The 14,363-nt window shown below is 38.9% G+C and overlaps 1 protein-coding gene across 1 annotated transcript in view; it reads right to left on the bottom strand.

Moving 5' to 3' along the window:
* Window positions 1–5,945: 5,945 nt before the first annotated feature.
* The window catches only part of LOC106582984 (leucine-rich repeat-containing protein 38-like), a 30,974-nt gene continuing 22,556 nt past the window's right edge, over window positions 5,946–14,363 (bottom strand). Inside the window, exon 2 of the mRNA XM_014166644.3 lies at window positions 5,946–9,823. Within this exon, the coding sequence (XP_014022119.1) occupies window positions 9,576–9,823 (248 nt within the window). The 3' untranslated portion in view covers window positions 5,946–9,575. The remainder of the gene's footprint in view (window positions 9,824–14,363) is intronic.

Below are 14,363 nucleotides of genomic sequence, written 5' to 3'. Positions count from 1 at the left end.
TAACTTTTTTTTCATTTGGGAACCTATCATTTTCTAATTTATTCTATTTTATTCCATGATATTGTTGTTACAAAATAGATTTGTGTTGACTGTGATTAGGGCATGGGAATAGAAGAGCATCTCCTAGGCTAAATAAAAAAACTAGGCATGCATGGCTAACCACATGATCCTCAAACCAAAGACTGACCAAACTCATATTTCTAAAAGTGAATTCAAAGGCACTGTAGATTGACTGTATAGCCTAATAAGGCATTTTTTGTTTCATTATTTAATTCTAAGTCATTATTTGTATTTATTTTATTTGTATACAGCCTAAATGCGACATTTATAGGCATGTAGTTGATGTGCTGTTGAAATGGTGAGCACTCCTGCCAGCCTGTAGCATGTCACAAATGCTTCACAATTAATTTCTTAAATGGCAGACTATAGCCTTAAAATAAAATAATGTAGCCTAAATAATTCATTTTCATTCCTGCTTAGGAGTCCTGGCTGATTTTAGTGTTTAGTATGTTTTTTAATAGCCTTTTTGAAATATTGAACGTCAATTGATAGTGAAAGAGTCATACATTACATCCCAAGCAAAGTAATTTTTTTGTCTCCTTGGCTATATATAGGTTGTAGAGCAGTGTCTGAATATCATCGACAATCCAAAGATATCCCATATACATTGGAGTTGCGTCTTTTTGCATTTTACAGCATTGTGGACTAAAGCGTTGTTATAGATCGCACTATATAATCAGGTCCATTTAACTTTTTTCTAAATCTTAAGATAACAAGGAGTAGGCCTATGCTTTTATCCATTTTATTTAACAAAAGCCACAATATCCTCACATCCTGTAACATAGACACTGGGAGTCGGGAAGCAAGTGCAGGTGGTGAGTTTAACAATACAAGATACAATACAAGATACAATACAAGAAACAATACAAGAAACAATACAAGAAACAAGCGTGGCGTACGGACATGAAACAACATCAATACTGCCAGGGGAATAAGTGAGTGCCAGATATAGGGGAGGTAATGAGTGAGGAAATGTCCAGGTGTGCCTCATCATGAGGAGCAGGTGCGCGTAATGATGGTTGCCAGGACCGGTGGTTTAGTAAACCGGCGGAGATGGGGAGCAGGGGTAGACGTGACACATCCTCACATGCAATCGCGTGTGAACAATTTTGGTGTAAGATAAAAAAGAGCTACTATTTTTATTTCTCAACTGGTAATTGAAGCATGGGTATTGTGTGTAAATTACTGGACATATTGTTTTATTTAATTCACTTTAGAATAAGGCTGTAATGTAGCAACATGTGGAAAAAGTCAAGGGATCTGAATACTTTCTGAAGGCACTGTATGTAAAATCTGACAATGGAAATGTGGAGGCAGTTATTTTTATAAAGGCTTCATAGGTGGCGTGTGAGTTTCGAGTTTGGGCAAGCTTACAATTTATTCTACCGTTCTGAGTGCCAGTGATGATTTTCATATGTGCATTTTCATGGAACAGTTTCCTTTCAACAATAATGTTTTTGTTTCTCAAAATCATTATCACGTTGTTTAGCATAAAATATAAATTAAAATTATAATCTAAAAGTTAAGTCTCTGCGATATGGACACATTGAGATGCCATGATCCATTGGCGGCTCAAGAAATGAGCGCACGGAACTCATGGCCTATAGGCCAACGCATCAGTAGACCTATAACTTCCATTGCTCATTCACACCGAGGATTGGTGATTATCGAGTGGGAGATTGTGTAAAGATTTTTCAAATAGCTTACTGTGAGGAACTATAATTTTTGTATATTATCATTCGCAATGGATGTTAAAAAACACTTTCCTATATTTCCACACAGCAGGCCAGGTACGTCTATGCGTGCTCAGGCACGCATGCTCCCTCAACATTATCAGGACAGAGAAACCAGACACATGCTCATTGTTCACATGGAGCACTCCAAACAAAAGACAATAAAAAATTGACAAATCTCGTAAATGATGGTTATGAAATAAACCAAAACTTGTTTTTTCACATCTGTAGCAGGTTGTGAACTCCGCAAACAACGTTTCCATTCCAAGAATGAGAGCGTTAAGTGACTGTAATTAGCCTACTACATGCATCAGCAGAAATAAATGTAACCTAATGACGGGGATTAACAGGACATTTACTACTGGTGACATATGTAATGGGGAATTGGAGAGAGGCTCGCATGTATCTTCGATACATATCACTCCCTTTGTCTCAGCATTTGAAATTATACTCAAGACTCATTATCTTCACACATATTTTAGATGCTTTTCACTGACAGCTGCAACTCAATAATCAGCTAGACCTATTGCCACTCGCTCTGCCCAAATTGCGGGCTTCGCAAATAGTCATAAGCCTACAAACGTGTGATTTGAAACAATCCACAGCTATTTTTAAAAGAAGCTAATGATCCTCAAATCCTCTGTGGCTATGTCAGGCTTTCTGGTGAAGTATTTTGAAGTATTTTATTTCTTTCTGTATAGACAGAAATCTGCCCAGCAGAGAATCAGGGATTAGGGGCACACATGAGATACAATAATAAGAAACTAATTCTCAAACTCTGAGCATTATGACATTTAATCGATTACAAATTATATGACCCTCCCCTGGACTAAATAAAAAAAATGCTGAAATTGAAAAAGCATGACCCTTCCCCATTTTGCTCCAGGTAAAAATTGTGTAAATTCTGGCTGCTCCCTTAGCCAACTGAATGCTTGGATGTCCATGCTACTGTAGGTATTCCTCCCAAAGCTTTGCAGTGTTTTTTGTATATCCGATTCGAATTTGTTGTTTTTCCTGCAGTCTGAACAGCCAAAAAGAACATGGAATTGGATATTTTAAGCCACATTTCAAACCACCTTTGTAGAGGGTTTTGAAATCAGATACAAATCTGATTCCTGGCCATGTGTCTGAACGGTCAAATCTGATTTATTTGTGTTTTTTAGACTGTTATTTGGCATACAGCATCTTGTTGCCAGCTACTCCGTTGACAATTTGACAAGAACATGGGGCAACACAAAAAGGGCTTGTTTTGAAAGTTGGATAATCTTATCCTTTGAGGCTTTAATTGTTCTTACACTACGATTTTGACCATTCAAAGCAACTGGGAAACGTCCATGGCAGGCATTATTGTCATCTTAGCTTGCTACAGTACATAACTTCTGTGTGATATGAAGCATGAGCACCACCACCAATCAGCCTACACCACTGCGGACACACCCATCATTACTATGACAATTTATGTCGCCATGTCAGCAAATTACTGCTGTCTGAACACACATATATCCGATTTGGTCACTTGTAAATTGCTGTTTTTGGACAGACACTATTCCAAAACAGATTTGAGCAGTAAGGTCTGCAGGGTGAACAAGGCTTTAGAAACTGACAATCATTGTATGGTCATATATAGACCTCAGGATTTACCCACACTTTAGCTTCATGAAGCTCTAGAGTTGAAACCACCCGTGTCCCTGTGCACTCAGGCCAGTCCTGGGTAAGCTAGTGTGAGGAGACGCTCCTGTTACCGGTGGCAACGTGACCCTCCTCCCTCACCTCCAATCCCATTGTGGGCCAGCATGCCATTATTCATTCAAACCTTCCTTTCACAGTGCCGGCTTACTTCCTCCTTAAGCTGCAGAGTTTCCTGACATGGTTTCCAGGTCATAGCATGGATGACAATGACTCGGACTGGTGGCAGCTTAGTCACTTACAGTACATATATAAGGGGGTGGAAACATGTAGTAGTATTTATACGGAATTTAATCAACTGCAATCTTTTTCCATTTGAGACACAGTTTTCAAGGTCATACAGAGAATGTGTGCTGGGCATGTACTTGCAGGGACGATATAATGTGTATGATGTTGCAATCTTGTGTAAAAAGACAAAACACAGAGATGATTGGATGTAATATCTGTAATCTGAAATGATTAGTGTAGGAGTATCTACTGATATGTGTAGCAGGATACATTTCTCTAATGCCAATATGGCACCAAAAAGGCTGATGCCAAAAACTAGGCAATGAAAAAAATGACCTTAGGAAGCCTATTAGATGTCATATTGTAGAGGAGTCAGAGATTTGCAGGAGGTATATTAGTCGGATGCAGGAGTCAGAGACCAGCTCACAGAGGCATAGTGATTTATGTGGAATTTTTTAAAATGCCAGGTCCAGTTAGATCCGTGGGAGAGGGAAAGGCAAAGCAGACATGCTGAGGGCCATGCTTCTCCACATCTCTCCCTCTCCCCTCTCCATTCCCACCTTGCATTCCAAGAGCACCAGCCTCTGGCTGTGTAGCCATGACAACCAAATGAGGTAAATAGTTGCAGGAGAATCCTCATCACCACCACCCTCCCTGGGCTCTGTTCATTGGCTCACACTCGGGTGATATGCACACTCCATACTATTAATGCCCCTTCCTCGCTTTTTGGAATTCTCCAGAGATATTCTTCCCATTAATAGACACACCCCCTGCTATGTCTCTGGTTGGGTTTGTGTCCTCTTTGCCTATAGGGTAATCTTGCTTTAGTCAGATCACTCTCCAGCCCTGTTCTTTTGTAAAGACAACCTCTGACAAACACTATAGGACATAATAGTGAGATAACTGTGTACGTGCCAGACACATGGTAAACTCTTCAAGGGAAAAAACACAAGCCTGATTTCAGCCAACTGCCATGCCCTTACGACTTATATTTACCTGAGCAATCTGCAAAAGCAGCCCCACTGTCAGATGTGAAAGTGAACAATTTACGTGTGGCATTCATTTGGAACTGTGCATTTCCTTTAGTGTGTTAAACTTGGCCTCATAATACGTTTTATAATAACAGTACATCAACCTTTGTCATCATAAATGACTTAAATCCTTTTGGAAGATTATATCTGGACCAACCAGCTCAAATACAGAACGGAGAGAGGGAAACAATGGTTTGGTAAAATATCTTACTTCTCTGTATCACAATTGCCAAAAATAGAGTAGCGTTTGCATACCCACTGTGCGATAACAGTTACTACAGAGATGTTTACCGCTGTCACGCCCTGACCATAGAGAGCCCTCGGTTCTCGATGGTGTTTAGGTCAGAGCGTGACAAGGGGGGTGTTCTAGTCATTCATTTTCTATGTTGCTGGTTTGTATGGTTCCCAGTTAGAGGCAGCTGGTAATCGTTGCCTCTAATTGGGGATCATATTTAGGAAGCCCTTTCTCCCACCTGCTTTGTGGGATATTGGTTTGGTGTGTGCTCTGTGTGCTGCATGTTTGTTATATTCTTTGTTGTTTTGTTGTAAGTTTCACTATTAAATATAAATGAGGAACTCTACGCATGCTGTGCCTTGGTCCACTCATTTCAACAAGCGTGACAACCGGAGAACACAGCAGGGCTCAGTGAATGGCTGAGCCCATACAACAAACCATTATTGGTATTCTTGACTGGTATAAGGAAATTGACCCCGTACTAGCCCGTTATCATCACAAGTTTAGTCCGTGAAAGTTAAGATGGAGCAGTGAGTTGAGAGTGGATTTAGTTGACCAAAGTCAGATGCTGCCTCTTCCTTCACCTCTCTGTGGAGTGTGGGATGCCGCATTCAATCTATTTTTGTATATTGCTGTGTACGATGATCGCAACAGGGGAAGAGTGTGCACCTAATTTAGGGTGTTATAGAAGAGTGTGTGAGATTGTGTGCATGTATGCCTGTGAGTGTGTGTGTATGCCTACTGAAAAAGGGAAAAAACAAGACATAATTGTAAAAAAAAATCACTTTTTCAAGTGTTTTTCTTTTATTAAACATTGACACACATGTACATTATACATCCTGCTTTGACAATGACGTTCATAGCTTTTGCTGTTGGAATTGCAAACTTAGCAAAAACAATATTCTGGGAATATCATTTTCCTAAATGCTGCCAACTGAAACAATCCGATTGCATATAGCCTACCATCAGATGTACAGCTGTATTACACATTTTATTGCATATGCCATTTGAAGAGTGACTAATTACCAGGTAACAATGTATTGATGCATGTAAAAGATTAAGAGGATGTCCAGGCAATGCAAATGCTAATGATTTATGTACGTAACACAAGATTACACAGCCCGAGAGAAAAATGTAATGACATGATCAAAACAGTACGCCCCTATGTGTGAAGGCTTACCGGTCTGGTAACATTACAAATACAGAAGAAGCCTAACTGACTTTCACTCATATGGTTTTAGACTGTTTTCATGCTGACAAACCAATGATACAATCTTTATGACATGGATTCAAACAACTCACACCTTTCAAATATGTTTCCAAACATGCAAATGGTTTCAACAGCCTTGAACCCTCTTTCGACTTTTGCAACATTACGTGGAGAGACATTTCATTTTATGTCGAGACAAACACATAGGAGAGTATCCATTGATTACGTGTTCTTCAAGGTTATGAAACCATTGTTAAGGTGAACTGGCACAGACAGCCAGGAGACCTCCCATGTCAAATGTGAAAACACAAAAGAGTTGCATCCCATAAACTTTAATAGAAAAATATACATATGAATCTGGAAAGCAGAATTAAAAACTAGGGTTACATGCTTCTTTGTTTGTATCTAATGATAAATTCATTAACTTACAAATAATCAAACTAATTAAATAAACGACATGCTGAAAATTGCTCCAAGCTAACAAAAATATTTGAAATGAATTTCACTGTAACTACATAGTAGTTAGAAGTAATCTGCTGTACTTACAAGGTGTATTTCTGTGGCTCTTAGGACCTCAACTTCCAATATTCTAACGATTCATGTAAGATATATCTGTTATTGCACATTGTTGCTTATTCAAGGTAAAAGAAATGTTTTATACCTTTCACATTGCCCAAAGTGGTGGTGGTGGATGATTCGTCAGGATAATTAATTGCCTTTAAATTGAATATGTTGAATGACAAACATGCTTGAAAATTAACAGATTGCTATTATCGTTACTACATACACCAGGCTATGTTCATAGGAAACTGCCTAAACAGACATATTGGTAACACATATCTATGTTATGCTACATGACATATGATGGACTTATAACAGGTTATCAGAAACTAACTATAATAAGCAATTAATGTAGCTGTCCATCCTATGCCGTGTTGCCCAAAAAATATATGAACTTCATCTTCCCTGCAGTCCTTGGCAACCAACACTAATGATAGTTTTTCATCCTCTGAATATGATGTCTACTATCATCTGTGGTCTTTAATATAAACTAGAATCTTCCTAGAATATATTCTACTGATCAACTTATCCCATTGAAAAAAAACAATATCCAGTACATAATCAACAACCAACAGCAGTATCTGAGAGCTCTTAAGTATATATTTTATATCACTTCTCTGTGCTTAAACTGTATGGGGCACATTGATTCCAATCAGTGTGCAAAGCTGTTCATTTTTATTTATTTTACCTTTTATTTAACTAGGCAGATCAGTTAAGAACAAATTCAAATTTTCAATGATAGCCTAGAACAGTGGGTTAACTGCCTTGTTCAGGGGCAGAACGACAGATTTTGTACCTTGTAAGCTCAGGGATTTGATCTTGCAACCTTTCGGTTACTAGTCCAACACGTGAACCACTAGGCTACGCTGCTGCCAAATATCAAGTCAAAGGGTGGCTACTTTGAAAAATTGAAAATATATTTTGACTTGTTTAACACTTTTTTGGTTACTACATGATTCCATATGTTATTTCATAGTTTTGATGTCTTCCCTATTATTCTACAATGTAGAAAATAGTAAAAATAAAGAAAAACCCTTGAATGAGTACATGTGTCCAAACTTTTTACTGGTACTGTATATAATGTAATTTTTCTTGGCATTTGCGGGAACACCAATAGCTGGAATGATAATTTTGAATAAGCAAGCTATCCAAGGTTTGAGGCAATTTGCAATCTGCATGGAGACCATATATAAGTGATTTTACAATTACATTGATAAAATGTAATTTGGTTATACTGCAGATTCCTTTTAAGGACCAACTCTACTACACTGTACACAACATAATCCACATAGAAGTTCCTAATACCAATTTCCTCTACACCTAATCTTTGGCAGATATAGGTAACACTAGTCCACTCTGTGAAGTTAGGGGCCAAACTCAGGTACAATGGTCACCATTTAAAGTGCAGTATTTGACACATCGATCCTATTTAATACTCATTGTTTATGAGAATATATGCATGGAATTTTACACAATTCACAAATCTCAATCTAGGAAACATTTATCTTCTGCTTACTATATTTCCATCGACACAGACATTTGTGGATATATACTGTATACAAAACCATTTGTAGACCTATACATCGGAGTCTATCTGCATGTGTCAGATTCATTATATTGTCCATCACAGCACACCCCTCTTACCCAGGCTGCTGCCCTGAATCAGTATTGCATGCTGCAACAGCAAAGCCATTTTTGTAGAACGCTAGCTAACTTGTGAAGCAATCTCAGAATAAAACATGTTGAAAACCTCCTTGAGAAGGTAGGACACTCCATATCATGTGTTTTACATGGCTGGCAGTCTAAGTACTAAGGCCCTGGTTCAATATGACACATACAGTATCCTCCTACAAACATTTTCACTTGCTCAGTGCATTCATTTTGGGCTTTAAGAGCCTGCTGCTACTTATAGCTAGCGCTGTTAATACATTTCACAATTATTCACAGTTTGATGACTCTGTATAAACATCTTTAAGATGTAAAAATGTCAAACCTAAAATGTAAATAGTTTTCCTGTAAAGTCTGTATTATTTGCTTTTCTGTTCTGTTCATCCACTGTTGATTGGAGATGTTTCGTCAAAAAATGCAAGTCTTTGTTTGAGTCTGGGCAGCGAAAAGCTAACTGCAAAGTATGCAATTCTTTGTAAACGTTGTTTTGATATTTTTTCTACATCTTGGTGCTCCTATGGAATCATCAGCCACAAGTGAATTTGTGTGTATAACAGAGCTATACAGTATGTTTTCAAATAGCAACCACAGTACACTCTTAGAATTAGTGGAGACTTGAGTAACCCTGGAGATCCCTAAGGAATGCTTGGAGTTCCTCAGGGAACCATTGACGGTCAATGGTTCATATTTGCACCTTTGGTTAGTTGAGACGTTCTTGGAGGAACCTTTAATGTTTTAATGTAGCAAAGGGTTCTTCAAATAATATTTTCAGAGGGGTTCCTCAAGGAACCTTTTTGAACTGGAAAGGTTCCCCCTATGCGGCAATTTTTAGAACACCAAAAAGTTATTCCAGACTTTTTTACTTCTAAGAGTGTATACTGTCAACAGCACAGACAGAGAGCATTGTATATTCTGTCTGTGACTATAACTCATACTGGGATATATTTATATATTTTTACCACCTAGAGAGAACAATATCTCCTGCAGTATCAGGGCTCTTATAAAACCCCACAATCCACTGCAAAATGTGCCACTAAAACAGTCGATCCCTCTCCCAGTTCTCCACCAGTGTGAGGCGGCAAGTTGTTGTTGGGTAGCAGCCTGGTCTCACGGTTGAACCAGATGAAGTGTCAGTTCAGGCATGCTCTGGGGCTAAGTCAGTCTCACTCCTCACTCTCCTCCTCATCTCCCTTAGAGGTTTTGCTTGTGCGCTGGAAACAGTGGACCATGGAGGCCAGGAAAAAGCTGGTCATGATGGCCACTACAGACACAGAGATGCCAGAGAAGATGATGATAAGTAAGTCTGTTAAGGTAAGGGTGATCTGGCACTCCCGGAAGCTGTCCTGTGAGAGCTGGCTCAGGGACACCTGTCTGCCGTCCATGGGTAGTGAACACTCTATGCCCTCCACTCCTACAAGGGGACAAAGAAGAGAGATATGTTTAGGACCAGACAGAAAACCCAACAATATAGTCCCCATTATCATTATCATCATGTAAAACAAACTGTCCTTCCGGCAGAAATATTATATTAACCTTAACAAATAACATCAACTCTCGAGATTTTGACCTCTAGATGCAATAACTTTTGTTATTCCAAGACACGTTTTTTTACATCTTCTTTACTAAATGGAATGTCTGGATTCTTTTCAAATTCTATGAATTATGATCCTTGAGGTTAAATAGAAGTCAATTAACCAGATAAATCACTTGGCATAACCTCTGGTTTTTATTTACGGCATTGCTGGAACAGCCGGAAGGCAAGGAGCACCTTCACTGAACTCATCTCAAGATGTAAGCATTATATATAAATTGCTCTGTCATGCTCGCCAGTGTCCCAGTCACTATGAAAACTTCAATGACAACCATAGCTGAGGGAAGTAGGGGTGCTGGGGGTGCATAATTTGGGCAGCACGTGCGCCACATATAGAACAGCTTGTTGCGTTGTAGTCATAGTTATTAGTCATTCCACAGAAGGTTTTTGGAACCTCTAACCCTGGCACTTTGGCATTTAAACTCATGGGTAGACTAACAATGGCTGCCAGTCCTGACTATTATTGGTTGTGGCTGTCAGTTTGCTTTTCACAAATGTAGGCCTACTGTTCGGAAAGCAAATGCCTACTGCTGAAAAGAGAAGACTAATCTGTCTGTAGAAGCTAACAAAAAAATTCCCAACAACTTTTGTACAATTCTGAGCAAACAGTTTTTCAAAGTAGCTTATCTTGAGCACATCAGACATCACGGGTGAGTAGCCTATGCTTCATCTTCATCATTGGGTGAGTCAATGTCACTGGAAAGTTTATTTTGTAGCCAGGGTTTCCGTTAGGTGCTGGATAAGTGACTGGGAAGATTGAAATTGATCAGACATTTGAGAAATGTATCGGTCATCTATGACCTATAAGGGAGTCAACCCACACAGCCAGCACCATCAGTAAACGAGGGCTACAGGCCAAATGTCTTTAAAACAGCCTATAACATATTACAAAAACATAAGCAAAACTTTATAGCCTATTGTTTTATTGGTTTATAATTTACTAAAACAATGTGTCCACTTTACGGTTCAGCTGTCAGAGATTTGAGCACTAATTGCATCAGGGCATTGCATGCATAGGTATAGGAATATAATATTAATACAAACAAATATATATATATATAAAGGAAGTGAAGCAAGTTTAGGCCTAGCCCCAGAGGGAGAGATAGAGGAGAGAGATAGAGATATGCATAATGCTAAAATACCAAGATGCATTTCTTTATCCTTGTCAGATAGGCTATTGTGTCTGCTGTACAGATATAGGTGTACAAAGGAGACTAATTTGTTCATTTCTGATCAGAATGTTTTTATAAAGATAAGCACTATATTGTTTAGAATATAGGAGCAATTCTGGCAGGCCTAATGCATTCTTTGTAACGGTTGTCCAAAGGAGTAGACCAAGGTGCAGCGTGGTAAGTGTTCATCTTGATATTTATTTTTACTCAGAACACATAAACAAAATAATAAACAATGGTAAACGACCGTCACGTCTTGCAGGCTTTACCGAGCAGTACAAAAATAAGATGCCACAACTCAAGGAGGGAAAAAGGGCTGCCTAAGCATGGTTCCCAATCAGGGACAACGATAGGCAGCTGCCTCTGATTGGAAACCATACCTGGCCAAAACATAGAAATTTTTTACATTTTAGTCATTTAGCAGACACTCTTATCCAGAGCGACTTAGTAGTGAATGCATACATTTCATTTACTTTTCCTGTGCTGGCCCCCTGTGGGAATCGAACCCACACCCCTGGCGTTGCAAACACCATGCTCTACCAACTGAGCTACAGGGAAGGCTAAAACATAGAATGCCCACCCTGACCTAGCAAAATAGAGAAATAAACCGTCTCTCTCAGGTCAGGGCATGACATTCTTCCTCACCTCAAATTCAACTGTCAGAGTCAGTTGGAGCGCTGGTGCTGATCCAACGCTCTTAACCACTAGCCATTGTTTATAGGAAAATATGAGCACAATATTATATCGTGGCAAACACCACATTACAGTTGGAGCTTAATTTGCCCAAAGAAAATGGCTCGACAGAATAAAACAAAACACGTGAAATGGTTCAAACCTTTTTAACAGGCTATATTGCAGCAATTAATAAAGGCTAGCAGTACAAAACAAATTAAAGCAATAGGCTAATAACATTTATTTGACCAAAGGCCTACTTATAATCTTAAACTAATTACAGAGCACACAATTAAAAAAACAGATCAAATTAATTTAGCCAACAAAAATGTCTCAACAGAGTGAAACAAAACACATTTAGATTATTTAAAGAACTGGCAAGATTAATACATATACAGTGGCAAGAAAAAGTATGTGAACCCTTTGGAATTACCTGGATTTCTGCATACATTAGTCATAACATTTGATCTGATCTTCATCTTAGTCACAACAATAGACAAACACAGTGTGCTTAAACTAATAACACACAAATTATTGTATTTTTCTTGTTTATATTGAATACATCATTTAAACATTCACAGTGTAGGTTGGAAAAAGTATGTGAACCCCTAGGCTAATGACTTTTCCAAAAGTTAATTGGAGTCAGGAGTCAGATAATCTGGAGTCCAATCAATGAAATGAGATTGAAGATGTTGGTTAGAGCAGCCCTGTCCTATAAAAAGCACTCACAAAATTTGAGTTTGCTATTCACAAGAAGCATTGTCTGATGTGAACCATGCCTCAAACAAAAGCGATCTCAGAAGACCTAAGATTAAGAATTGTTGACTTGCATAAAGCTGGAAAGAGTTACAAAAGTATTTCTTAAAGCCTTGATGTTCATCAGTCCACGCTAAGACAAATTGTCTATAAATATCGAAAGTTCAGCACTGTTGCTACTCTCCCTAGGAGTGGCCGTCCTGCAAAGATGACTGCAAGAGCACAGTGCAGAATGTTCAATGAGGTTAAGAAGAATCCTAAAGTGTTAGCTAAAGACTTACAGAAATATCTGGAACATGCTAACATCTCTGTTGACGAGTCTACGATACATAAAACACTAAACAAGAATGGTGTTCATGGGGGTACACCACGGAAGAAGCCACTGCTGTCCAAAAAAAACATTGCTGCACGTCTGAAGTTCTCAAAATAGTACCTGGATGTTCCAAAATATTCTGTGGACAGATTAAACTAAAGTTGAGTTGTTTGGAAGGAACACACAACACTATGTGTGGAGAAAAAAAGGCACAGAACACCAACATCAACCTCATCCCAACTGTAAAGTATGGTGGAGGGAGCATCATGGTTTGGGGCTTCTTTGCTGCCTCAGGGCCTGGACAGCTTGCTATCATCGACAGAAAAATGTATTCCTAAGTTTATCAAGACATTTTGCAGAAGAATGTAAGGCTATCTGTCCGCCAATTGAAGCTCAACAGAAGTTGGGTGACGTGACAGGACAACGACCCAAAACACAGAAGTAAATCAACAACAGAATGGCTTCAACAGAAGAAAATACACCTTCTGGAGTGGCCCAGTAAGAGTCCTGACCTCAAATCGATTTAAAATGCTGTGTCATGACCTTGAGAGTGGTTCACAAAAGATATCCTAAGAATATTGCTGAACTGAAACAGTTTTGTAAAGAGGAATGTCCAAAATTCCTCCTGACCGTTGTGCAGGTCTGATCCGCAACTACAGAAAACATTTGGTTGAGATTATTGCTGCCAAAGGAGGGTCAACCAGTTATTAAATCCAAGGATTCACATACGTTTTCCACCATACACTGTGAATGTTTACACGGTGTGTTCAATAAAGACATGAAACCGTATAATTGTTTGTGTGTTATTAGTTTAAGCAGACTGTGTTTGTCTATTGTTGTGACTTAGATGAAGATCAGATCAAATTTTATTACCAATTTATGCAGAAATCCAGATAATTCCAAAGGGTTCACATACTTTTTCTTGCCACTGTACCTACTATAATAGCAATGATATACAATAAGAATAATGCTAAAACAAGTTCCAAAATTGCATCCTACCTGAATAGCGAGTTGCACAGTAGCCTGCATTTGGTAACTTGTGTGTGTCACGACTTCCGCTGAAGTTGGTCCCTCTCCTTCTTCAGGCGGCATTCGGCGGTCGACGTCACTGGTTTTCTAGTCGCCACCGGTCCACGTTTCATTTTCCATTTGTTTTGTGTTCATTGTACACACCTGGTTTCCATTCCATAATTATTGTTCCTTATTTAACCCTCTGGTTTCCCCCTTGGTTTTGTGCATGATTGTTCGTGTCAAGTTGTCTCGTTTATGTGAACTGGATTATTTGTCTCCTTTGTGGAAAATAGTTTTTGAGGAAAGTTACGGTTATTACTCATCTCTGTGTCCTGCGCCTGACTCCGCATTACCTGCATCACCTATACATTTGACAGAATCACACACCTACAACCAATGGAGTCAGCAGATGCACACAGCCCTCCTCTACCTGCGG

Source organism: Salmo salar, chromosome 22 (assembly GCF_965601325.2).
Source record: "Salmo salar chromosome 22, fSalSal1, whole genome shotgun sequence".
Lineage (NCBI taxonomy): Eukaryota > Metazoa > Chordata > Actinopteri > Salmoniformes > Salmonidae > Salmo > Salmo salar.
Note: the sequence above shows the minus strand (reverse complement) of the source record. Positions and strands in the feature narration are given on the sequence as shown.